At 45.3% G+C, this 27,760-nt stretch overlaps 1 protein-coding gene across 1 annotated transcript in view; it reads left to right on the forward strand.

Annotated features, from left to right (window-relative positions):
• PCNXL2 (pecanex-like 2 (Drosophila)) overlaps positions 1-27,760 on the forward strand; it is a 168,977-nt gene that overhangs the window by 103,687 nt on the left and 37,530 nt on the right. The window contains exons 10-12 of the mRNA XM_010838597.1: positions 10,142-10,395; positions 19,744-19,977; positions 21,923-22,035. Coding sequence (XP_010836899.1) covers positions 10,142-10,395; positions 19,744-19,977; positions 21,923-22,035 — 601 coding nt within the window. The remainder of the gene's footprint in view (positions 1-10,141; positions 10,396-19,743; positions 19,978-21,922; positions 22,036-27,760) is intronic.

A 27,760-nucleotide genomic window follows, 5' to 3' on the forward strand; every position in this document is an offset into this window, starting at 1 on the left:
GAAAAGGGAAGCCTCTTACACTGTTGGTGGGAATGCAAACTAGTACAGCCACTATGGAGAACAGTGTGGAGATTCCTTAAAAAATTGGAAATAGAACTTCCATGTGACCCAGTGATCCTACTGCTGGGCATAAACGCTGAGGAAACCAGAATTGAAAGATACACGTGTACCCCAATGTTCATCACAGCACTGTTTACAATAGCCAGGACATGGAAGCAACCTAGATGTCCATCAGCAGATGAATGGATAAGAAAGCTGTGGTACCTATACACAATGGAATATTACTCAGCTATTAGAAAGAATTCATTTGAGTCAGTTCTAATGAGGTGGATGAAACTGGAGCCTGTTTATACAGAGTGAAGTAAGTCAGAAAGAAAAACACCAGGACAGCATATTAACATATATATATGGAATTTAGAAAGATGGCAATGACAACCCTATATGCAAGATAGCAAAAGAGACACAGATATAAAGAACAGACTTTTGGACTCTGTGGGAGAAGGCAAGGGTGGGATGATTTGAGAGAATAGCATTGAAACATGTATATTACCATATGTGAAAGAGACGACCAGTCCAGGTTTGATGGTGCCCAAATAGAGCACTCAAAGCCAGTGCACTGGGACAATCCAGAGGGATGGGATGGGGAAGGAGGTAGGAGGGGGGTTCAGGATGGGGAACACATGTACACCCAAGGCTGATTCATGTCAGTGTATGGCAAATACCACAACAATATTGTAATTAGCCTCCAATTATGATAAATAAATTGATTTTTTTAAAAAGAAAGAAACAACAACAACAAAAAAGTTCTTTCCAGCTCTGATGGCTCAGCAGTCCAGGAGTTATACGGCCTTCCCCATGTCATGGGGAGAAAGTTGAACTCCCTGCGGGAGTTTGATAGAATTTCCTCCCAGGGAGGAAGCCCAAGGCTTCAAAGTCAGTGGTGGAGGAGGGGTAAATGCCTAGTTGTGGCTGACTCCAAAGTCCATGACCTTTGTAGTAAACTCCATGGCCTTGGAAGGTGGCAGGGAGTGAGGGAGGGAAACAAGGAGGCAGGGAAGGAAGAAGGAAGGAAAGAGGGGGAAGGAAGGAGGAGGAAGGAAAGAAGGAATGAAAAATAAGGAGAGATTACCAAAAAAAAAAAGAAGGAATAATCATTGTCTTTACATCTCTTTGGCTGCTGAAATTCAAAAAGAAAACTTTGACCTGAATATACTTCTAAGCGTTAATACAGAACCACCACTTCTAGGAGCTCAGTTTCTTGAATTGCTGACTGCCTTAGCAACCACGCAAACTGCACGGCTCCTGCAGGACGAACATGGAAAGCAAAGGCATAGTTATCAAGAGGTAGCCACACATTACCATCAGGCCTGGAAAATATCACAAAAATGAGATTTGCATTCCTGTCTGTGTGAAATGTTATCAGCCATCTCATAGTTTGGCTAACACCCCATAATCACCACCCTGTGGGGACATTCTAAAAATAAGTATGTAACCTAATCTAATCTAAAGCTAATTCAACCCAAAACCTTATCCTAACTGGCTAATCCACGAATAGTCAGAGCTCCCACTCATCTTGGAACCAGCTAGAATTCTCTTCTCTATGGCAACAATTAGGTCATTAGTGAGTCTACTTCTTTTGTCTGTATAGCTTGAGGAAGCTGTTAAGTCCCTTGGTTCCAAACTTTACCCATGAAATAATAGGTTCTCACTCAGAATTCCTCAATGCGTATTTTTCTTCATTTCAAGCTTTGTGACATATTGGGGAACAAGACAAAGCCCTGCTTGTCCAGATAACGAGTCTGGGAAAGGAGAAGTGCTTTCCTGGAGAACATTAACAGAGTCTGCGTATTTTAACATTCAACACTCAAAGTGTGTGGGAGAAAAGCAAGATAATGCTTGTTTGAATTAAATATTAATTAGAAAGTAAATGACTCAGTAAGATTGAATGCATTGGTTTTTCTCATTAGAAATGGAGGGTTGGGGGGGGGATACCATATCATTCACAGATACCATTATTGTATATATTTCAGCCTTTCTTATGCTTCAGATTTGCCCACCATAAATTCCCCTATGCACTGTGGGATTTGGTTTATTTCATTTGCTCCTATAGGCTAGAAGGAAAAAGTAAATTCAGGGAACTTTTGCTTGTAATTTGTCAAGGCTCATGAGACACTCTGTGATAAGGGAAAACCATGGACTTTGAATTCAAAAGGCCAGAACTTTCTATTAGACAAGATGTTTTGAAGACTCAGTGTCCTTATTTTACTAGAAGAAATTATTACTAAAAGAAGAGATTACATCTGCATAGCTGGGTTGATGTGTGCAATCAATGAGATGCTCTCTGAGAGGTTACTTTTTAAGTTGGTAAATGTCCCATAAACAGAAATTAAAATTTTTAAAATATTGAATATAAAAATTCTCTGAGAAAAACTGTTATGCCACATTCAAAATCTCACTTGCTGAACAGGTCATAAAACAGATTGTATTTCTATGGCCAGATTGTGAAGCAAATTGAGGCTCTTTGGAAGACAGAACTGTTATAATAAAAAATCTCTGCTATGACCACAAAATCAAACATGCTATAAATTATTTTCATATAGTTTTCTCTCTACTGCACACTGAGCCAATACACTTCTCCTAAACTCTCAGTGTGACAGTTAAAAGACACTCGAGTGCACTACTGTGTGACACAGGAAACTCTACTCCATGCTCTGTGGTGACCTAAATGGGAAGGAAATCCAGAAAGAGGGGATATATGTATACATACAGCTGATTCACTTTGCTGTACAGCAGAAACTGACACAGCATTGTAAAGCAACTATCAGATCAGATCAGTCGCTCAGTCGTGTCCAACTCTTTGCGACCCCATGAATCACAGCACGCCAGGCTTCCCTGTCCATCACCAACTCCTGGAGTCCACTGAGACTCACATCCATCGAGTCAGTGATGCCATCCAGCCATCTCATCCTCTGTCGTCCCCTTCTCCTGCTGCCCCCAATCCCTCCCAGCATCAGAGTCTTTTCTGAGTCAACTCTTCACATGAGGTGGCCAAAGTACTGGAGTTTCAGCTTCAGGATAAAGTGAACTGCTTTGAGCTCAGCAGTGACTATACTGTAAGTCCCCTACAAATGCGCCTTCAAGGTGCGAATTTCAAAGATGCGAACATGCATGCAGCCACTGTATGCCAGCTGTTGTGCTGTGTTACTGTACTTTCAAGGTGCTGTCCTGTAAGATTAAAAGTGTCTTCTTTATTTTTTGTGTTTGTTTTTTGTGTCTCATTTGTGTGGAAAGTATTGTATGCCTATTACAGTACAGTACTGAATAGCTGGTTATGTTAGAGCGGTACCTAGGCTAACTTTGTTACTCTTATGAATGCATTGAACTTACAAATGCTGTCTTAGAATGGCACTTGTTCATATGCAGGGAACTTATTGTATCTGGTAACCTCTTCCTTTTGTGGACCTGAGCAATTCAGGAACAAGCTTACTTGTGATCTCAGAAGGAAATGCATTTTATGCAATAATAGTCCAGTATACACCCCAAACTGTACACTGCACCTGCAACTTGAAAAGCACTGGCTCAGCCACTGTTTTTGTTCAGTAGCCCAGGTGTGTCCGGCTCTTTGTGACCCCATGGACACCCACGGCATGCCAGGCCTTCCTGTCCCTCACTATCTCTCAGAGTTGACCCAAGTTCATGTTCATTGCATTGGTGATGCTGCCCAGCCATCTCATCCTCTGACGCCTTCTTCTCCTTCTATGCCTAATTATCCCCCACTCCACAAGCTGGCTAGTCTAAGGATAATCTAAACTTCTCTCTGGCAGCCCCTCCAGGAGACCTCACTGCTTAGCATATAGAAAACATCATCCCCATATGCCTGGCATGTCAGGCTGATGAAAGCTGTGACCATTTCAAAACTCAGCTCAAATAAACGTCTAGTAAAGTTAGTGTAAACCATTATTGGTGGATGAGATGGTTAGATAGTATCACTGACTCAATGGACATGACTTGAGCAAATTCCGGGAGGTAGTGGAGGACAGGGAAGCCTGGCGTGCTGAAGCCCAAGGGATCGCAAAGAGTCGGACACAACTTAGTGACGGAACAACAATTGGTGGATAACACAAAGCATCATAATGTTGATGGTATTTGCGGTTTTCTGTGGAATCCAATTAGCCAGTCCTTGGGACAACTCACATCAGATAAAGAGGAACTTGGAGGGCCAGGAAGCCCAATCTTAAACACGTTGTGCATTTGGGCTTTCATGTGCCTACTCTTGCTGGAAGGTTGTAAACAAGCCAACATTCTTCCAGTGCAGCCTTACTGCTGCAGGGGATCCGTTCTAATGCATCCTTTGAAGTCCCCATCACATAATGGCTCAGCGCCTCCGTCATTTCCTCCGGTTTCTCCATAAACAGCCTGTACCCTAGTTTCCGTCCTATCACTCTTCACTTGAAATGGGACTGTGGGTGGCTGACTGCCCCAAGACCAGTCTCCCCTCTATACTCCCCCAAGGCCGCAGGGGAATGTTTCTTAAGTGCAACATTCTCTCAGTTCCTCGGGACTTAAAAATACCTGTTACCTATCTGTCACCTACAGAATGAAGTTCAAATGTCTCCATAGGCATCAACTTCCCGCTCTAGTCGGCCTGCCCTGCGCCTCCCCTCTCCCCTCCAGGGATCTTAGCCCCACTTCCCAGCCTGGAGGGCACCTCCTCCGCTCTTGTTTGCCTGCCCTTCCTTTCTCACATTCATAGGCTTTCTCCTTTGGCTTCCCAGTTTTCGCCAGAGAATGTCACCTCTACCATTAAAGCAATCATGCCCGCACTAACCAGCCCCACAGGATAGCTATACTCCTGTGCTTGTCAGGGAAGGTATGTTAAAATACACCGCCCCTCAATACACAGTCATTGTCAGAACTAGCTGGAGAGGGGAGCTTCCTGGTGGTCCAGTGGTTAAGTTGCTGCACTTTTGTTGCAGGGGACACAGGTTTGATCCCTGATCTGGGAACTAAGATCCCAATTTTTTTGGCTGCACCAAAAACATTAATTAATTAAAAACTAAGTGGAGAGACATGGTCCATATCAGGGAGTTCCTGAAAGGTGTGAGGTCCTCCCAGTCCTTCTGCATCTCCAGAATCCGCCCTTGGGTGACACCAGACCTCTGGAGAGCCACATGCCTAAAACTGAATTATTTTGGTCACCTATAGAAATTTTTCTTTATTGTACTTTAATCCTGTTAGAACAGCTGTGGAACCTCGTGATTGTACTTGTGTAGTGCTGATAAGGACAGTGGACACCATATTGTACAGTGTTCTCTCTGTGATGGTCTGGGGATGTCATCTCTCTGCTGTCTTCAACAGAAATAGCTGTGATCCTCCCAAGCAATTATTTTCCTTTTGTCTTAAGGACATGAGAAACTCCTCATTATCTTTCTATACTGGTTGGTGAAAGCCTGAGTGAAATCAGTGGTCCACCTTTAGTAAATTTATAGGACATCATAGAAGGAAGTGAAGGCTTCTTGACATTCTTCTGGCTGTGTTATGTTTTTCCTGTCCTCATCTTCAGTTAAAATTTCATCATTTGCTTTTGTACTGTGTATGCCTTTTAAGACTGACTGCATATCTTTTTAGAATTAAGTGTGAATAAATAAGCCAGCACTGACCTGTCCCTGGTAAAGATGGCCAGTGGTGCTTAAAGGGAGGCAGTGTTTGCTCCTTTGGAAACGAGGAAAAGGAGGAGGACATGGCCAGGTGGTCAGGAGAGGCCCGTCTGGTGTAGCCGCAGCCTCAATGGCTGCCCTGCATTTTGGCTGCACTTGGGAAATTCATGCATATCCTGTGTGCAAGATATCTGGGATCTACTGGACACATTTTCAGTTCAAATACTCAATTTTCACAGCTTTCATGAGGCACAATCATTTATCAGAATGAAAAGATTCCAAGATACTCTCAAAATTCATTTTTAAATATTTATTTAGTGCTTTCCATGTCCCACTGACTTAGACCATGAGAACGTGGCCACATAAAAGATGCCAGGAGTTCGGTTCAGTGGAAACCCCAGAGACAGTCATCCGGAAAAGGTCAAGTGTGGGGCAACTGACCTCCGGTCCCCCTTGAAGGAAGCAGCTCTACACCCAGGGAGGCTCTCTGAGAAGAACATGGGCCTGATTTTCACGTGAACAGCAGAATTAGCGCCTTTGCAGAAATGGCTGTGTTTCATCATTCTCGTATTCTTTTACAGTGTGATCCTGACTACAGTAAGTCCCTTACACACAAACAGATTCCATTCCAAGAGCATGTTCATAAGTTCAATTTGTTCCTATGTCCAGTAAAGTTAGCCTAGGTACCCAACTGATGCAATTGGGTATATAGTACTGTAATAGGTTTATAATACTTTTCACACAAATAATGCGTTAAAAACAAGCACAAGAAATAAAGAAAACCTTTTGAATCTTACAGGACAGCACCTTGAAAAGCATAGTAGGACAGTACAATAGCTGACATATAGGGGCTGGCATCAAGTGAACAGGCAAGAAGAGCTACTGAATGGAGGAGGGAGAGGAGGTGGGAGATGGTAGAGCTGAAGGATTGCCAGCGATAGGAGATAAAGTTCTCAACTGGAAATTTCTTGTCTAGGGTGCTTACTGTATGAACCTTTCATTCCTAAAACAAGGTACCAAGACTTACCTGACCTGGGTGTTTGTTAAAAGCCTTGGGCAGTTATGACTGCCTAGCAGTCCTTCACAGCAAACCCCTTCCTCAGCCGGTCCTCTCATCAGTGTAGATATGAGCTCTTCCTTCTCACAAAGGATGCCGCTAAGTTATTTTCTTCAGATCGTAGAAATCCAAGTTATGCATTGTCTTCATGTACTCATGAATACACGCACACACTCCTTCCAGTTTGATGTAAAACAAACAAACAGCACTGACATCAGCCCAACGGGATAAATGCCTAACCTGGATGGAGAAGAAGGAAGGAAGCAGAAACTGGAAAAAACCCTCAAGACACGTCATTGAAAGAGTTTTGCTAATCTATTTGAGGTGAAGTTCCCCCCTTTGTGCTTCTCCTTTGTGAGGTCTATTTCTATGGATTGTCTTACTTTCACTGAAAGAGCATTTCTCCCCAGATCGTATAATTAACCAGTGTTGCTGGTGTGCCCAGTGCCCCCAGTCCTGGGGTTCCAGTGGGCCGCTCAGTTAGGACTTGGAGGTCATTATTCACGCTGGGTGCCCCCAACATGTGGTTTGAGTTACTCAGTGATTGTGGTTCACCTGTGTTATTTCTATACATCTTGCCCTGCAGGAATAAAAGTTTCATATTACAGAATGAGCAAAGAGCGCCCTGAAATGTTTAATAAAGAGTGCTTTGCAGCTCAGACCCAAAGCGGTGAGGTCTTGGGGAAAGACAAATGGAATCCTGAGACCCAGGATCAGCCTTTCACTGTTTCACTTTATGTTACAACAACCTGCTTATTCTCTTCTTCCTTATCTTGATTTCTAGTTCATAGGCTGTTATCATGACAGTTCTGTGTGTACATTTTTATTTGAAGGTTGCAGTTTTTCCTCTGTGATCTATTATGACCATCTCACTCATGAGTACTATAGAGAGACTTAGTTTAAACATCGCCTGTCTTTATCTTTCTCCAGTAATGTGAAAGGTGAAATGAAGTCGTTCAGTCATGTCCGACTCTCTGTGACCCCATGGACTGTAGCCTACGAAGTTCCTCCGTCCATGAGATTTTCCAGGCAAGAGTACTGGAGTGGGTTGCCATTTCCTTCTCCAGGGGACCTTTCCAACCCTGGGATCGAACCCAGGTCTCCCGCATTGCAGACGCTTTACCGTCTAAGCCAGCAGGGAAGCCAGAGGCTATTGCATGCCCTGTGGATTTTCTCAATAAGGTATCTGTTGCCTGTATGGCACTAGTAGTAAAGAACCCACCTGCCAATGCAGGAGACATAAGAGATGTGGGGGTCAGGAGATTCCCTGGAGAAGGGCATGGCAACCCATTCCGGTATTCTTGCCTGGAGTCTAGCGGGCTACAGTCCATAGTGTCACAAAGTGTCAGAAACAACTGAAGCAACTTAGCATGCATGCATGCCTGTACTATAGTGATCTGGATAAGAATTCTTTCATTTGTTCATCCAGCCTTTCCTTCAGTCATTCCACCAACCACTTTGTTATCACCTACCAAGTACCAGGCATTGTGAATAATGAGATAAGATCCCAGGAAAAGTGAACGATGTGGAAATGGGTGTGGGGACAGTTTCATGTTTGCATTAAGTTTCAAAATACTTGCTAAAGGAGTCAGATGTCCTGCTTCTAGTCATATGAGGTGAGGTGATTATGTCCTTGCACTTGGGCCAAGAAGGTCTTCCAGGACACCTTTCCTCATAACACTTCAACATGCATCTGGTTGCTCTGACTTCACCACCTGCCACATTCTTTAGCCTCCTATTGGCTCAGCCTTGACCTGCAGGTTTTTGGAAAGGGAAACTGAAGGATATAACTGCCGGGGTCCAGCCCCTGCTGATCCAGGGTATTCGAAGCGGGGACGGCATCGGCGAGGATCAGGATACAATAGCTTCAATTAGATATTAATTAGAGATGTAAAGAGTAATAGAATGAGGATAGCTCAGTAGGAAAATTCAGTGGAGAAAAGAGGCTGAGTAGCTTGGTTTACGCGGGAGACCAATAAAACTTCAAGACAAGAAGTTTGCACCACTTACGTAGGCCGCAGGTGTCCTTCCGTTCTCCCGAAGGAGAGGAGGAGACACTGAGGCCTCCCCGCTCGGATCTTAGAAGCCCAGGCATAATTAGTAACCATGGCGGGTTCCGCGCTCCAGATGGAGACTCAGCCAGAGTAAGAGAGAGAGACATGGGGAGACCAGTCTTTCGAGGAACTGATCCCAATTCTTTATTTTCCATGGTCTACTTTTATACACTGAGATGTTATGCAAAAGTCACGCGGGGTCAGCAGTCCTGACTTTTATCAAAGCCAGGTGCTTCATACAAATGTATACAGAGGTCTTAGGGGTGTTACATCATCATCTGGCCAGGGGGCCTGCTGACAATTTATGACCCTCTCCTTGTGACAGCGGTCAGTCAACCAGGACACTTATTTCTCCAGGGGTGATTATTCTTAAAACAGACGCCACCCAAATAAAATTACATTCCTATAGGGTGAGGGTGTAGTGGGTTTTAGTTAAGGAAAGAATTTACTTAGCCTAAGGTCTAACGTGATTAATATCAAAGGTTAATACTTATTTCTTCTATATATTCATTAATGTGTGTAAGGGCAGGGGATATGGAGACTTAGCAACAAACATTGGCTCAACAAATGAAAAACCCTTCACCAATACAATTTCTAATCAGCCCATTATACTTATACTAATAGTTTTCTAACTTTTCTAAGGAACCTGTTTTTAGAAGATTTAAAGCATCTCGTGCCTCTCACGGTTGGGAGGCTGTGAGCAATCACATGTGGCCGGACAAGCCTGTCAGGCAGGCTAGAGAACCTTCAGAGGAGTTTGTAGGTTAAAACACTCTTGTCACGCCCAGGAGTTTTTATTAACTGGAGCTCTAGGTTAACTCCTTCTCCGAAAGAGGTGGTGGGGGACAGCCCCCCGTAAAGTCAGAGGTGTAGGTGGGAGCACAAAGTAGTAAAGCAGGCAGGCTCTAGTTATGGGGGTAGATGCTCGAGGATTTCCAGGGGGACTCCTGAGGCTTGCTCAATCCCGCCTTTGCGTATGTCGAGCCTCCCTCCTCATGACCCTTGCCACGGGCAGAGTGCCTCACTCTGGCCCCCAACATATAACCATCCTGCATTTTGGCATTAATGTCCATGGCTGTCATGAGAATGTGTCTGTTCTAAGACACACACATACACATACATAGACAAAAAAAAAAAAAAAAAACACAGGAGGAGATGAGAGTCAAAATAAATATGAATGAATAAATGAATTAATGATTATAAGATTGGTGACTTATTTGGGGGTACTTTCTTGAACTAAGAACTATACAAATCTTCTGATTTCCAGACTCTCTTTAGCATCTTCCTCTTAGTAAGGGAAAGGGGGAAATCCATTCTAAACAAAGATTATCCTATGACCTCCTGTAAACTTCCATCGTGTTTGTTATTGCCAGGAACCTACTGCCAGCAGAGGGAGGTGGAAGCCATCACGGAGGGTGACGAGGACGACAGGGGCTGCTGCTGCTGCAAACCAGGCCACCTGCCCCACCTCCTGTCCTGCAACGCGGCCTTTAACCTCCGCTGGCTCACCTGGGAGATCACACGGACCCAGTACATCCTGGAGGGCTACAGCATCATGGACAACAACGCAGCCACCATGCTGCAGGTTTTTGATCTCCGAAGGATCCTTATCAGATACTATATCAAGGTACTGCTCCGGGTCCCAAACACGTGTCTGAGTAGGAATGCTTGGCTGGCTCAAAAGACTCCTGGAGAGCTTTGTAAAGAGCTTAAGAAGCTTCTTCTGAGCATCTGAAGCAGAGGCTTAGTTCAGTTTCAGGACTGCTGGTTTTGTGAAAAAGCCTCAGAGGTTTGGACTGGCCTGAGGTTTTGTGCCCCAAGTCAGCACACCCCCACCTCCAGGCTGTGGACCAGTACCTCCTGTCAGATCAGTGGCAGGATTAGATTAGAAATAAAGTGCACAGTATATGTAATGTACTTGAATCAACCCAAAGCCATGCCTCCTACCCCCAGTCCATGGAAAAATTAACTTCCACAAAACTGGTCCCTGGGGCCTAAAAGTTTGGGGACAGCTGTTCTAAGCCTGGAAACTGATAGGCAGTCTCTTTTCTTACCTAGATCTTTTCCTTCACTTTTTTAAAAAAATCATGGCTTCCCAAGTGGCTCAGTGGTAATGAATCTGCCTGCCAATGCAGGGGATGTGGGTTCTATCCCTGGGTCAGGAAGAGCCCCTGGAGAGGAGAATGGCAACACAGTCCAGTATTCTTGCCTGGGAAATCCCATAGACAGAGGGGCCTGGTGGGCTACTGTCCATGTGGTCGCAAAAGAGTCAGACACGACTTATTGACTAAACCACAACAACAAAAGTCACATAATATAAAACACACTATTTTAATCATATTTGACTGTACAGTTTAGTGGCACTAAGTATATTCACATTACTGTGAAGCTCTCACTATCATCCATCTCCCAAATTTTTCACTTTCCTAAACTGAAACTCTTCACTTTTAACACAGCATGAGTCGTCAGTAATGATGGTGCTGATAAATGGAAACATGCTGGAAATATGACCAAGCCTAAACTTTCATGAATTATAAGTATTAATTTAAAGGCTCTGCAAATTTCTACTTTTTAGAACCAGAATGAATTTTTTAAGCTCATGATAAACTGCAAAAATAGCTAAATGATCCCATCAGGATTAGCTAGGGCAGCCTTTTCTCTTCACTCATGTGGGGACTAGCACATTTTTTTCAGTTGCTGGGTACCTGCATCTGTCCAACCTGTACTCAACATCAGAACAGGTCTTGGTTTGAAATATGTCTCCTGGAAGACAAATGTGAGACTTGACCAAGATGCAGAATGATAGTGTGGATGAAAGTATTTTCTAAAGGGTTAGGACAGGCAGAGGCAGTTGTGTCTGAGGATGTCTATGATGGCTTCTCTTCTGAGGGACTACTTTGCATGGTGCAAACCCTACATGGCCTTTAAAAGGGTCCACATCTTAGTGCCATTCAGAATGAAGAAGCTCATCATCTGAGACCCCAGACTCCCTGAGAGCTGAGGCTGAGACAAGTGGTCCAGCAGAAATAAGGAAATACAAAATCAAAAGATTACACAGGTGCCTGAAGTTTGGGGAGTTTCTGTCAACTACAAAGAAGGATGTTTAGAAACTGGGAGTAACTCCTGTGAGGAGCCTCAGCATCCACAGCAAAAATAGCTGCTTGATTGTTCAGGAAATAGAATTCAGACTGTGCAAGTCAGAAGGGCAAAGAACTCTTAATGATCACACCCCAAGGTGGTTGCAGCAAGAGACATTGGGGAGACCCTGTTCTGTGGCAGAATATTTTAAACAGCGTGAGCGATTCATGCTAACCCTTTGTACATGTTGCTGCTAAGCTGCTAAGTCACTTCAGTCATGTCCGACTCTGTGTGACCCCATAGATGGCAGCCACCAGGCTCCCCCGTCCCTGGGATTCTCCAGGCAAGAACACTGGAGTGGGTTGCCATTTCCTTCTCCAATGCATGAAAGTGAAAAGGGAAAGTGAAGTTGCTCGGTCGTGTCCGACTTAGCAACCCCATGGACTGCAGCCTACCAGGCTCCTCCATCCATGGGATTTTCCAGGCAAAGTATGTTAGACAGATGTAAAACTTTACATCCAAACCTCATGCAAAATAATAAATGTCCAACCTCCCACAAATTGGGGAAGATTTGGGAAGTGAATCAGGAAGTTGTAATCTTTTGTGTCATGACTCCATGCGTTCCCCTGGCCATTGTATCTGAGGTCCAAGAAGGTTTTCATACAGAGTCAACTTTGGGCAACTCAGTTTATCAGCTGACATTAGACTTGGCAGTGGGTCGTGAAATCACTGTGACTCACACACATGTATTCCTTTCACACATAAACAAAGCTCTGCTCCAAGTTCTCAGGGACCCAGGTTTCTTCCGGCTCCCAGCTCCACCATTTTGAGTCAAGACAGGTTTCGCAGGTCGTGCTAGTGGTAACGAACCTACCTGCCAAAGCAGGAGACACAGGTTCGATCCCTGGATCGGGAATATCCCCTGGAGGAGGAAAGGGCAACCCACTTCAGTGTTCTTGCCTGGAAAATCCCATGGACAGAGGAGCCTGGTGGGCTACAACCCACAGGGTTGCAAAGAATCAGACTCAACTGAAGCAATTTAGCACACCCATCTCAAGGCTCAAATGGATGGAAGAAGGAACCTAGATAGTGAAGGCCAAGGGTGCGCACCAGCTATTCCTTAAGAAGGTTCCTGAAAGTTGCCACAGAATACTGCTGCTGTGTCCCATTGGCCAGAATGTTGTATGCCAGCTTCAAGGGGGTCTGGAAAGGTGTTCTGGGCAGCCATGAACCCAGAGAGAACTTGTGTGTCATGGGGGAAGGAGAAAACTGATGTTAAATGGCAACCAGCTTTCTTTGACACCTTCCTCCAGAAGGATCTGGTATAGTTCCTATGTGGCAACAAGATGTGGTCATTGCAGGGGAGCTAGATCCAGGGGCTGACTACAGCCGTGCAAGGATCTGGGAGCTTAGTCTGAGCGGCAGCTAGAGGTCTAGAGGGGCCAGATTAATGAGCCCAGAGGCCACATGCCTCCTTGGTGCCTGTATCGCAGATCCTGTTCGTGACGCCAATTGTCTTGCTATTCACACTGTTCGCTGAACTCAGGGTAGGCAAGGCTCGAGCTAAGAGGCTGGAAGAAGACGTGAGGAGCCATAGGAACTGCAGACACATTTATTCTCTCCTGGCTGGCACGGCAGCCACAGCACAGCCTCTCTCCTGGCTGACTTAGCAGCCGTAGCAGCTAACCACAACAGAACCATAACAGAACTGTAACGGAGCCATAGCATAAGCTCACATAAAATACCCATGATGTCACTCCAGTGTAGCCCCAGCGCAGCAGCAGCCAGTGCTTTCATGGTGAAGCCCACACAGGCGTGTCACACACAGGAGCCCATGACCAAGCGAGGAGCCCATGACCAAGCGAGTACCTCGTGACGCACATGCGCAGTGCTGCAAGTGAGCTCGGCTATTACATAGTCTTCATTTACAAAACGTGGGGTGAGAGAGCCTGAGCACGCCACCTTGGCTAATTTGCTCTCTCCCCACAGTGCCTCAAGAGGAGGGCAAGACAGAGGGGGCAATTCAAGATGGCAGAGTAGAAGGACCTTGGGCTCACCTCCCCTCATGAGCACACCAGGAAACACAACTCACTGCTGAACTGCGATCCATAAAAATGACGGGGAGAATAGCGCAGGACTATTTGTCTGCCACCCAGAGCCATCCGCTGTGATTTCTGACTAGGCTTTGCACCCCACCCCTTTTCTTTGCCTGTGCACCCTCCCCTCCCCCAACCCTTGCATGGCTGCAGCCCAACACTCCTCCCTGTGCCCCCCCAGTACTCACAGTGTCTAGTCCAAACTGAGCTCACATGCCAGCTCCTCTTACAGTCTGCCTTGGGGCCCAGGCTGGCATTCATCCCCACCTCCTCTGAAACCCTTTCCCCTTCCCTTCTGGTAACTCCATGAGCCCAGGAGACACACCCCTGCCCGCTCTGTGGATCCTCAGGCCTTCCTGTGATGACTTACCGCTGGAGGAGCCCATGGTTTTGGAATGAACAAAGAAGGTTCCAGGTAATGTGGAATCCAGAGTCCTGGCCATCCAGTCAGGAAGGATGAGACCCACGTGTAGGCAAGGGTCTGAGGGGTCTGCCCCAGGCATTGGTGGTGAGGATGGAGTCCAGGACTGAGCCTCGTCTCTGTGAACCCGGCGTATGTGCATGTTCGGTCACTCAGTCACGTCCGACTCCTTGCGACACTGTGGACTGTAGCCCACCAGGCTCCTCAGTCCATGGGATTCTCCAGGCAAGTATACTGGAGTGGGTTGCCATGCCTTCCTCCAGGGCATCTTCTTGACCCAGGGATCGAACCCGCATCTTCTGTGTCTCCTGCATTGCAGGCAGATTCTTTACCGCTGAGCCATCAGGGAAGCCCTGTGAACGTGGAGCTCCCCATCAACAGCCTCTCCATGGACCAGACAGACCAGGCCCACACCATGGGGCCAGCAGGCCTCTGTGAGTGAGTGAGAGCAAAGGGCTGAGATGCCCCATCTTGGTCCACCTGCTTGGCTTTTCCAGAAGCCTGGGGACTCCATGCTAGGACCTGCCTTTTGACGTGTCTCTCCTTTCACAGTCCTCCTCTCCTAACTCCTGGAAATGTGGCTCCCAATTCCCTGTACATTTTCTAAAATGACAATTTGCAAGCTGAAAAACAAATCCAAGATAATGTGCGAATGGTAGAGGGCTGAGGGAGGCCCCCAGCACCTGCTAGATAATAGTGGGCTTGTGGAGACAGTCCCTTGATTCTGTTTCATACGTGCAAGCAGTGATGCGGACATGAGAGCTTTGGGCAGGCAGGAGAGGGGCACAGGGAATGGTTTATGACCCGGCAGGACAGCAGTCAGGGGCAGATCTGTAGCATCAGGCTCCCTCAGCTAGCCAGGTGATTGTCGATTGCCACGTCCTACCAGAAATTCCCATTCTGTGTGCCTGGGAAGTACCTATTTTTTAAAAAAAATAAGTTCCCTAGGTGATTTATGGCAGAAAGCAAAGAGCCTCTTGATGAAAGTGAAAGAGGAGAGTCAAAAAGTTGGCTTAAAACTCAACATTCAAAAAACTAAGATCATGGCATTCAGTCCCATCACTTCATGGCAAATAGATGGGTTAACAATGGAAACAGTGACAGACTTTATCTTGGGGCACTCCAAAATCACTGCAGATGGTGACTGCAGCCATGAAATTAAAAGACACCTGCTTCATGGAAGAAAAGCTATGACCAACCTAGACAGCATACTAAAAAGCAGAGACATTCCTTTGCTGAAAACGGTCTGTATAGTCAAAGCTATGTTTTTTTCCTGTCATCATGTACGGATGTGAGATTTGGACCATAAAGAAAGCTGAGCTCTGAAGAATTGATGCTTTTGAACTATAGTGTTGGAGAAGACTCTTGAGAATCCCTTGGACTGCAAGACTATCAAACCAATTAATCCTAAAGGAAATAAGTCCTGAACAGGACTGATGCTGGAAGGACTGATGCTGAAGCTGAAGCTCTAATACTTTGGCCACCTGATGTGAATAGCTGACTCATTAGAAAAGACCCTCATGCTGGGAAAGATTGAAGGCAGGAGTAGAAGGGGATGACAGAGGATGAGATGGTTGGATGGCATCACCAACTCCATTGACATGAGTCTGAGCAAGCTCTGGGAGATGGTGAAGGACAAGGATGCCTGGTATGCTGCAGTCCATGGGATTGCTAAGAGTCAGACACGACTGAGCAACTGAACTGAACTGATGTGATTTGATATGCAACTAGATGTGGGGACCACTACAGATGTTTGTGCTCAGTAGAAGAGATGTTTTGTGACTCTTGGTCAGCCCTCAGGAGACACTGAGATTGGTGGCAGGTGGAGCTCATACCAGTACCTCCTGGTAATTCACATCAGCACCAAGAAAGCCTGTTCAGGTGAGACTTTCTCCAGACATCACCCTCGGTGCCTTCCTGCCCTTTGGAGATGGGCAGCTCAGAAACAGTGCTCACCTCCCTGGTACAGTTAGTTAAAGGAAATTTCAGAAGTGCTGAGTGGCTATTAGGACAGGAGAAGCAGCAGTTTAGGGTAAGAAACAAATGGCATATTTTCTTCTTTGACCTCGACTCCTCTGCAAACAAAATTGCCAGTTGCCTTTGTAGCCCTGAATTGGTTCAAGTTTCATGGGTTTGGTTTCATTCTTTTTATTTTTCACTGGACAGGAAGAAAAACTTGGAATAATTCCTTTACACAAAAGGATTTTTTTTAATCTCCTAATAAACTGGGTCAGTTCTCCGCCCCCCTCTATGAATATATTTGAAATCATTTCCTTCCTGATGACTGGAGGTTTTCCCAGGTGCCTCCTCCATCTCTCTTCCATTCATTAGTGTTTCAAACCCTCTTGACCAGCAAGAAATGAGATTTCTGCTGGAAAATGAGGGCCTGGTTTCTCGGCCACCATTGTTTCTGCCCAACTCTTAGAAAGGAGATGTGCTTATCACCTGCCCTGCAGATGATAAGGCCAACATCAGCCCAACACCCCAGCATGTTGGACTGCCTGCCAGGTTCTCTTCCTGGGATGAACTGTCTGAGAGAATATGCTGATCTACAATTAAAATGAGAAACCAGGAGGGTGCCTGCTGGAGGAACCAGATATCGCAAATTAATTCAGAGGTGTGTGTGTGTGTGTTAGTCACTCAGTCGTGACCGACTCTTTGTGACCCCAGGGACTACAGCCCGCCAGGCTCCTCTGTCCGTGGAATTCTCCTAGCAAGAATACTGGTGTGGGTAGTCATTCCCTTCTCCATGGGATCTTCCTGAGCCAAGGATGGAACCTGGGTCTCCTGCATTGCAGGCAGATTCTTTACCATCTGAACCACCAAGGAAGCCCTAATTCAGAGGAAGTCCTTGCTTTCAATTTGGATCAGTTTGTACGCCATCAATTCATGTCACCATGCTGACTTAGCTTTGCCTATTATGGGATCCGTTTCATCCCAACAGATTCTGAAGGATTTCACACTGTTCATTGACAGCATCTCTGCCTAAATAAAGGGAGCTGGAGTACAGTTTGCAGCCAGTTCAAGTAGTTCTGTTTTCCCACAGGGAAAGGACATGGTACTGTCTCCCCTCCCACATGGGAAAGCCCAGTGCTGGGAAGCCCACTCAGAAGCCAACACTGTAAGATTTTGCCAGAACTAGAGAAATGAGTTTGAATCCCTGGGATTCAAAGTCCTCATTAACTACTCTGATCTCATGGGTGAAGGGGTTATTTTCTTTCCTCCCTAGAAATGAATGAAAAGGTTAATGTTCCGCTTTCCGTTTTTTTTGTTTGTTATTTCTCTCTGGTACACATGATTAGTACATATTGAGGGAAAACTAGACCAGATGTTTGCTCGTGCCAGATGTTTAGAGAGACCAAATTTCTCTCTTCCCTTCATAATTGTCAGCTGAGAAGCTGTGCCTTTGGTCACAGTCTGTTTCCTTTTTGGCTTGCAACTTTGGATGGAACACTTAGCAGCTTTAAGTGGTCCTGCCAGCTGGTGGGCAATAGGAAACCCTCCAGATTCTTGATTCATGTATTTGAATATCAGATGTGTACTCTGGTGACCATGGGAGGCTTGGCTGTCTCCTACCTCCTGATCCCCTGCTCCAAACCTCTCCTGGGCTCTGCTCCCCAACCTGAGCCTGAAGCTTGCTGGGTAGGTAAGTCAGAGATGCCAAAGATATGATGAGGATGTGATTTTTGCACACATCCCACGCGCCAGGCCAAGTGCTAAGTGCTTCAGATGCATCATCTCATTTTAAACCTCAAAACAGTGATGAAAAGTGGCCATGATTAAGCACGTCTTTCTTTTGCATGTCTGCTTTCAGCTTCCCCTGGCCTCTTCCTCATTTCCTTTCTCCTTCCCTCCTTCTCTCCCTCCTTCCTTCCATTGAAGGAGTTTTCTAAGGCCAGTAGGGTTGCAGAGGTCAGGGAAACGTGTGAACTCCACTTACTCTCTGCAGACTTCGTGTTTCTTGCTTCCTCAATTGGGGGTCAGGTGGATGATGGAGCCTAATAGAGATCGTGCCCCAAAGAGGACAGAGGACCACACACCATGAGCCACAGATGAAACTTCTGCAATGAGTGGGCTGCCCTCGGTCCTAACAGCAGAGAGAAGCTGAGTCAGGCATCTGCTGTGGTTTTGCTCAAATCCAGAGACCACGTGTGTCTGTCCACACAGCTGTTCAACCCCCTGCAGTAACCTGAAATCAGACACCTCGGCAACCTCCAACCTCGGCACTGTGGGTTTCACGTCCCAGCCAAAGAGAAGAAGAGGAGGAGAGCTGGGAGGCTAGGAAAGGCCCCTCACCTCCATAGATTCCCGTTGCCTAAGCCCTGTTCATGTCCACCCCATGTGTGTTACTTTCTGTCTTCTCGTCTGGTAAGAATGCCTTTGATAATCAGACGAGTCCATCAATGAAATGTTTGATTTTATAGGAGCTCTAATCACTGCCTCCTTGCATATAAGGCTGCCCCTCCCCCTCCTCATCACTCTCAATTCGCAGATAGGATGCTAACTGTGTTCCCTGGTCCGTCTTAGCCCCAGTGACACCAGCCATGTGCCTCTTCCTGTGATAATGAAGGAAGAGTGAAGTTGGCAAGGACTCATCCACAGATACTCCTGTCTATTCCCGACATGCCCATGGCGGACTTAGGTTGTGTTTTTCTCTGTCATATGTTTACTTCTCCAGGCTGGATGCTAGCCTTCTTGAATGACGAACTCATTCGAAAACTACAAGATGGCTTTCAAAAAATCTGTAGCTCAGAATCATAAAGCCGAGGGTGGTATTTTCCCCAATTGGACTCGTAAGTGGAGTGTCTGATGGAAGAGGAGACTTGGGGTTATTTTTGAAGACATCTCAGATGTCCACTGTCTGGGTACCCAGGATTACGTTGTGCGTGTGTGTGTGTGTGAGTGTGTGTGTCTGAATAACTGTACATCATAAGTACTTTCCATAAGAACCATGTTGCTTTAGCTCATGACACACTCTTGGTCTGAGGCCCTGGACGAGGACCTACCCTGATTTCTTCCAGCAGCATCAGCCCAGCCTGGCCTCCAGGAAACCCAGAGGAACCACAGTGCTTTTGTTTGCATTTCTCAGAAAGGATGGCGCTTTCCCTGACTGCCATTCTTTCTTACCGCTGAGATCCCGTTCTAGCTAGCATTGAGATTCCGCTAGCATTCTGCTCTTCTCACTTCCCTCTTCCCTCCAGTGACCAAGAGGGAGCATTTTAGAATGGCTCCAGTGGGTACATTAAACCTAGCAGGAAATACAAATGATACCGCACATGGGGATTTCACGTGTCATTCGTCCCTGACAGTGATTTACTTTAGGAGATGAAATTTTAAGTCTTTCAGGCTTTGGGCTCAAAACCTTTCTTTCTCTCGGCAGAGTATAATATACTATATGGTGACATCCCCCAAACTGTTCTCCTGGATCAAAAACGAATCACTTCTGAAGACCCTGCAGCCCTTTGCCAAGTGGCATTACATTGAGCGTGACCTTGCAATGTTCAACATGAACATTGATGATGACTACGTCCCATGTCTCCAGGGAATCACGCGAGCCAGCTACTGCAACGTTTATCTGGAGTGGATTCAATACTGTGCCCAGAAAAGGCAAGAGGTAGGTAAGGGAGGTGGGGCTGGAGGACTTGAATGTAAGTTAAGAAACAAGGAGCCTTGTAAAGACAGTCTCTTTCTTATACTCTGCGTGTGTGAGTCACTCAATTGTGTCCAACTCTTTGCAACCCCCTGGACTGTAGCCTGCCAAGCCCATTTGTCCATGGGATCCTCCAAGCGAAAATACTGGAGTGGATAGCCATTTCCTTCTCCAGGGGATCTTCCCAACCCAGGGATCCCAAACCCAGGTCTCTTGCATTGCTGGCAGATTCTTTACCATCTGAGCCACCAAGGAAGCCCTGGTAGACTATAGCGAAATAGAGCAGAGAAAGGACACCAGTATTTGAACAAATGTTTATTTAGCAGTTAAACAAAATGAAATGGAAAAATTCATATATCATGTCTCCAAGAAAGGCACCTTGAAAGTACATTTTCCTTTCTACTGTGCTCAGAGTTGGTACAGTGTTAACCCTCGATCATGGCTTTAAAACTCTGGTCACTTCTTTGTTTAGAGTTTCTTTTTGAGATTTCTGAACAGAGTATATATGGGCTAAAATGCAGAGGATTTACTAAACCTAGTGAATTGCGGACAAGCCCATTCTGTTTAGCAATCAGGTTGGTCCAAGCTCCTTCGGTGGTTTTGTCTGTATGTCTGTGCACTGTTGCTCACATGCTGAGGATGCTTCCGAAGATGAATACAGCCTCTTAGAAATGAAAGCAAGGAAAATGACATCTTATAAAAGGAAGACAAGGAAGCAGGCAAGAGCAGAAAGGGGAGGGAGGCCAGTGGAAGGAGTTTGTTATCTCTGCTTCTCAGGATTTGGAAAGCTTCTCATGATGTGTTGTTGAAGGAGATGGTAGATCCAAGTTGAAAACTGCCTTCTCAGCAGCTGATGAAGTGTGCTATGTGAACTGGTAAGCCAAATTAGGACACTAGCCCAGGTCCTTGTCCTTTCATGAGTGATTGAAAGCAGGTGGGAGAGAGTCGGTGGCAGAGTCGGTCCTCCAGACGCAGCCGGGAGAATGTGTGCTGAGATTTTAACCCATGCGGAGCCTCCGCTGGTGGCTGAAATAGTAAAGAGTCTATTGCTGATCCTGGCTAACCCCACAGTGAGGGCACTCTTCTTTCCTCAGCTAGCTCATAAAAATGAAATTATCTTGCTTGCTTGCAAAAGATATTTTAACTTTTAAGTTCCTTCTGCATCTTCCCCTGCTCCTCTTCTTAAGCTTGGATGAACCACTTCATTTAATTTTGATTGTGGACTTATGGTCAGTTCAGTGGGCTCCTCATTATAGAGGGAACAGAAAACCCTCATTTGCACTTGATTCCTATACTTCTATTTCTGCTGGTGTACCTGTCACCCTGCATTGGACAGGGTTAAGGTGGGACATTGGATAGGGTTAAGGTGGGCCTTGGACAAGGTTAAGATGCAAATTCATTTGGTGGCTCAGACAGTAAAGAATCTGCTTGCAATGCAGGGGACATGGGTTTGATCCCTCGGTCAGGAAGATCCCCTGGAGAAGGGAATGGCCAACCCCTCCAATATTCTTGCCTGGAGAATCCCATGCCTAGAGAAGCCTGGTGGGCTACAGTGGATGGGGTCACGAAGAGTCAGACATGACTGAGTGACTTTTACTTTCATTTGATTGCGAGCTCTGACCATCTTCCTGATCCAAGGTGGCGTATTCACAATTCCAGGAAACTAGGCTGTCAAGCCACATGTTAGCCCCTTTATTTCCCTAAAGTAACTTCCCCATTTAAATTTGTTTTTGTGTCCAAGCTCCAGAGAAACTGCCTCAGGAAGCAGAGTTTACCATCCTTTGGGTCACTGTGGGGGGACCCAGGTGATCATGGTGGCTGCCTCGTGGAAAACCTCTGCCTGTGTGGTTCTGTGTAAGTGCATGCCGGACCCCACATGAAAGCTGAATGAACGTCTTTGCTCTTCCAGCCCTCGAAGCCCCTAGAAAGTGACGAGGACTCTCCTCTGGTGACTCTGTCCTTCGCGCTCTGCATCCTGGGGAGGAGAGCTCTGGGCACCGCGGCTCACAACATGGCCCTCAGGTACCCGGGGAGACAGTTGGCACAGACACCAGTTGGCATTTTATGTGCTGGACAGACTTTTGTCCATCATTTCCTTTAAAGTTGGACTGCCTCAACTTCTTCCAGAGCATTCTCTCTCTAATAAATCATGTTGGACCTGTGAGAAGACTTTTTGATCATGGTGATCTTTTAGGGAATTAAATGTGGAAATGGTATTAATAAGGAACAGTCAAAACCCTGGAATTCTAAGCATAGGACCTTCTATGTTACAAGAGTCTTTGCAAATTTTGGGGGGAGATTAAATGAAATCATGCATATGTCAACTGAAAAATCAGTCATAACCTGAAAGTAGCAAATGTTTTATTTGGTGGGGATGTTTAGGACACTGGGCCCAGGGGATGGCATCTCAGCAGCCCTGAGAAGCTGCTCTGAGGAGGCAGAAGAGGGAGTCAGGCTTTATACAAGTTGGCAACAAAGGGGGCCGGTAGCCTGAACATCAAAGATTATTGCTAAGTAAGGAAAACCAGATATCATATTAAGGAATTTAGTGCTCTTCTATGTATGGGAAGATGCAAGAGTCTGGGATTATTAAAGTCATTTCTTTCATATGCATCTCAGCTGTCTGGGGCCAGCATCCTGCATATTTATAGGGGTATTTTACAGAGGTATTCTTCTCTTGCTTGAATTCCCTTTAGGGCTCACCAGCTCACACTTGGGTGCAGGTGTGCTAAGTCGCTTCAGTTGTGTCTGACTCTTTGTGAGCCCATGGACTGTAGCCCACCAGGCTCCTCTGTCCATGGGATTCTCCAGGCAAGAATACTAGAGTGAGGTGCCATGCTCTCCTCCTGAAGGAGGTAATCTTCCCAACCCAGGAATCAAACCTGTGTCTCTTACGTCTCCTGCATTGGCAGGTGAATTCTTTACCACCAGCCCCAGGAGGGCTGTAACTGCTGATGCTGACTTTCTCAAGTTCCGCATGTAGGAAGTGGTGCTGCTTGTCAGCATGGCTCAGAAATTCATATTTGGAGGGCTGGAATTGTGGATAGCTATGACATTTCTTGCACACCAGTATGGCAGGAGATACTCCATTTCATATGTATGAAGTGCCTATGATATTCAGCAGAATTAATGTTCAAAAAAATGTTAGTTCTCCATCCATTTTTTTTTTCCAGAAAAGGAAATGCTTACTTCTGTGCTTTAGTCCAGAGCCTACTCTGCCCTGACTCTGTGGGGCTTTGATGACTGGATGTTGCTTCTCCTGTTTTTTCAAACTCTCTTTCTGCTGGATCTTGCCCCATTGCATGTTAGTAGCCCAGGTTTCTCTTCTTAAACAACAAAACTATTTTGAGTTTAATTTTCAGTTCTCTCCTGGCCGGTTTACCCTCCTTCACCCTCTACCCCTCAGGTCTTGCCTTCACAAACAAGCCCTTGAACTTGAATCACAAATGAAGTTGTACTCATTGCGTGCCGCACCCCCTCCCCACCCCCCATTTCCTTCTCCAGGGAAACAGCTCTTGTGAATTTCATCAGTCACCTTATCATCCCAGTCAGTGGCCATTTCACAGACTGCCCCTTTGGTATTTAGCACTGTGGGCTAGATGTTCTGGATTCTCTCTGTCCATTAAAGGCATCTTGATTGGTGCACACTAGTCTCCCAGGGTCTTATAAATATCCCGATGCCCGAGCCCTACCACAGGGCAGAGCCATCATGTCAGGACCCCGGCAGGTGGACTACGCAACAGGACATTTTATTGTCTCCTGGGAGCATCAGCATGCAGCCAAAGCTGAGAATCATGCAGATCCAGGGAGCTTAAAAAGAAAGCGCTCTTCTATGTAATGGTTTCTCCTTTACTTGGGCTTTCTTCAAGATTTCTGAGTTGTATTGCTGAACCTGTATTCTGCAAAGGGGTACTTTTAATACTCTACTTGAGTGCGATTGGGGGTTATTAGGTACGACAAGCTTCTTAAGGGCAAAATCCACTTACGTGCTTGGTTAACAATCCTCACAAGGAGGGGCCATTGGATAAACAATTCTTTTTTTTTTTATTTTTAAACTTTACAAATTGTATTAGTTTTGCCAAATATCAAAATGAATCCGCCACAGGTATACATGTGTTCCCCATCCTGAACCCTCCTCCCTCCTCCCTCCCCATACCATGTCTCTGGGTCGTCCCAGTGCACTAGCCCCAAGCATCCAGTATCGTGCATCTAACCTGGATTGGCAACTCGTTTCATACATGATATTATACATGTTTCAATGCCATTCTCCCAAATCTTCCCACCCTCTCCCTCTGCAACAGAGTCCATAAGACTGTTCTATACAATTCTGAGGGGACTTCGGAATGCCCTTCCCGCAGCGGGTAGCTGAGTCATCCCCAGTGGCGAGTCATGGGCAGATGTCATCCCAGACATGTGTGCAGTGGTAAGGGGTGAAGTGGTGTGGCTGGCAAGCCCTCACCCTTCTCTGGAGAGGAAAAGGTGAGAACTGAGGCAGTTAGGATTCACGACAGCTAGTCTTTCAGCACCCACACCTCAGAATTTTACAGATTTCTTCATAGGGGAGAAGTGCTCGCTGATTATTGTGTTGGCCTGTTCTAGAAAATACTCTGGGGGAGAACTGGCCTGCTTCTGCCCCCTCTCTTCCCTCCTACCTGACAGCCTCCTACTGTGTGCTGTGCTAAGTTGCTTCCATCATATCTAGCCCTATGAACTGTAGCCCAAGAGGCTCCTCTGTCCATGGGATTCTCCAGGCAAGAACACTGGGGTGGGTTGCCATGCCCTCCTCCAGGGGATCTTCCTGACCCAGGGATGGAACTCACATCTCTTATGCATCCTGCATTGGCAGGTGGGTTCTTTACCACTAGCTCCTTCTCATACTAGATGCAGGCAATTCTCTTTGTGGTCATCTGGGACTGAACTCAAAGATTGAGAGTCTAGCAGAAGGCCCCTTCGTGAGCTTTGTAAAACAACCTACTATAAATATTGTAAATAGCAAGTACTCTTTGAGAAGGGCTTCAGAAGATTCAAGGCTCTATATCATAAAATGAGTCTTCATACATTCATAGCACCCAAGCATCATTTTTTGGATCGATGGAAAGTTTTTTTTTTAATGAATTTAAAATTTTCTTTACAAATTGCAAATAAAATGCTTCAGCGATTTCACTTTTTCCATTCCCATCCAACGTATTTTCACTTCTTCAATCTTGTTTGTGTGGCTTGTTCCAATATTTCTGATCCAGGTGTTTCTTGCTTGGTCTACTTTATTTATTTTTTCCTTGATTGAGCACCATGCCTAGCAGCTGCTTTGTCAACCTTGTTTTGATGGAATTTTTCTTTGTTTCAAAAAGCTTCTCATACTCCATGTCAGCTCTGCTTGTTCCAAACACAGTGATGAGATAAGTCTGGGAGTAATACTTTTGGTATTCTAGGGAAAGATTTGATTATCTGAGGCCGATTCACTCCACTGAGCGGTCCCATACTGTAATAAAATCCTACAATGCATTTTCATTTCGGTCCTTGACGCACTAAAGATATATGTTAGACGCTGCCCTGGGCTGGGGGTTGGAGTCTAAGTCCACGAGGTTCTGATGTATGTGGAGGTATTGTGGGGGCCGGGGAGGGGCACAGAATGAGCGGGAGCTTGGAGCAGGGTCCCCACCTCAACTCCAACCAAACAGCCGTGCTCTACTTTTCCCTGAGCTAGAGTTCATTCAAGAAATGGTTTTGCTTGTGAAAAATGGTTTCAGAGCTCAAAAATTTTTTTAAACATAAATTTCTATGGATATAGTCAAACTGCTTTCCAAAACTGCCCCAATTTCTATCCTCACCATGAATATTTTGCCATAACTTAAATAGTTAATCTTTTTTAATTTGTCTAGCCTAATGGGTAAAAAAAAAATCATCTCATTCTTATCTGAATTTGCATGTCCATAATTAATAACAAAGGTAAGACTCTTTTTAAGGATTTATTGGTCATTTTTTTTCTGTGAAGTGCTTGCCCATATGTACGTTCTATCCACTTCTGTGAGGTCGTTATTGTTGTTCAGCCCCAAGTTGTGTCTGACTCTGTGACCCCCGTGGACTGAAGCATGCCGGGTCTCCCTGTCCCTCACCCTCTCCCAGAGTTTGCCCAAGTTCATGTCCATTGAATCAGTGATACCGTCCAACCATCTCATCCTATGTTGCCCTCTTCTCCTGCCTTCAGATCTTCCCCAGCGTCAGGGCCTTTTCCAATGAGTCAGCTCTTTGCATCAGGTGGCCAAAGAATTGGAGCTTCAGCTTCAGCATCCGTCCTTTCAATGAGTATTCTAGGTTGATTTTCTTTAAGATTGGCTGGTTTGATCTCTGAGCTGTCCAAAGGACTCTCAAGAGTCTTCTCCAGCACCACAGTTCAAAAGCATCAATTCTTTGGCGCTCAGCCTCCTGTATGGTCCAACTCTCACATCTGTTCATGACTACTGGAAAATCCACAGCCTTGCCTGTATGGACTTTGTCGGCAAAGTGATGTCTTTGCTTTTTAACACCCTGTTTAGGTTTGTCATAGCTTTCCTGCCAAGAAACAATCGTTTTCTAATTTCACAGCTGCAGTCACTATCTGCAGTGATTTTAGAGCCCAAGAAGAGGAAATCGGTCACTACTTCCACCTTTTCCCTTTCTATTTGTCAGAAGTGATGGGACTGGATGCCATGATCTTAGTTTTTTAAATATTGAGTTTTAAGCTGGTTTTTTCACTCTCCTCTTTCACCCTCATCAAGAGGCTCTTTAACTTCTATGAGGTACTTGCTGGTTTTTAGAAGCTATTCTCATATTAAGATATTAATATGTGTTAAATGTTTTCTGTCAAGGTGCTCTTGTCTTTATGGTGGGGCTGCTATGCCTCATTTTCTTCTCAGGTGACATTTATTTTATTTTAAAGTATTTATTTATGTATTTATTTAGCAGTGCTGGGTCTTAGTTGGAGCATGCAGGATCTAGTTTCATAACCAGGGATCAAACCCAGGCCCCCTGTGTGGGGAGTGCAGAGTCTTAACCACCTGACCACCAGGGACATCCCTTCTCAGGTGAAATTAGACCTCACATTTTATAAAAACCTCAGCTGGAATTTTGATTTAGATTGTATTACATTTACAGATTAGCTTAAGAAGTAAATGGACATTAGTCAATAATATACTGTCTCTAGAATCATTCAGTTTTTTAAATGTCTCTCAGTAGCAGTTTATCATTTTATGGAGATTTGTAATACTTAGAAGATTTGACCCTAAATATTTTATAGTTTTATTGTGACCATGAATAGACTCCTTTTGTCCCTATCACATTTTCTAATGGCTATTTCTGGTTTACAGGAAAGTTATTTCTTTTTTCATATTGGTCTCATTCTGGGCACCTCTCACTGAACTCTGTTATAAGCCTCTTATTTCCGTGGCACTTTCCTGATGGTCCATTGGTTAAGACACCACCTTAAAATTCAGAGGGTGCAGATTCCACCCCTGGTTGGAGAACTAAGATCCCACATACTTCACAGCTGAAAGACCAGAACATGAAACAGAAGCAATATTGTAATAAAGTCAATAAAAATTTTAAAAATGAACCTCATTTTAAAAATCTTTAAAAATATTATTTATATTAATCCTATTTGATTTTCTGCTGGAAAGACATATCTGCAAATAATGACAGTTTTGCTTTTTCTTTTCCGATAGACATAACGCAATTCTTGTTACACTGGCTATGACCTCCAGGTGGAGGTGGG

The sequence above is a fragment of the Bison bison genome, unplaced genomic scaffold, assembly GCF_000754665.1.
Source record: "Bison bison bison isolate TAMUID 2011002044 unplaced genomic scaffold, Bison_UMD1.0 scf7180017864099, whole genome shotgun sequence".
NCBI lineage: Eukaryota > Metazoa > Chordata > Mammalia > Artiodactyla > Bovidae > Bison > Bison bison.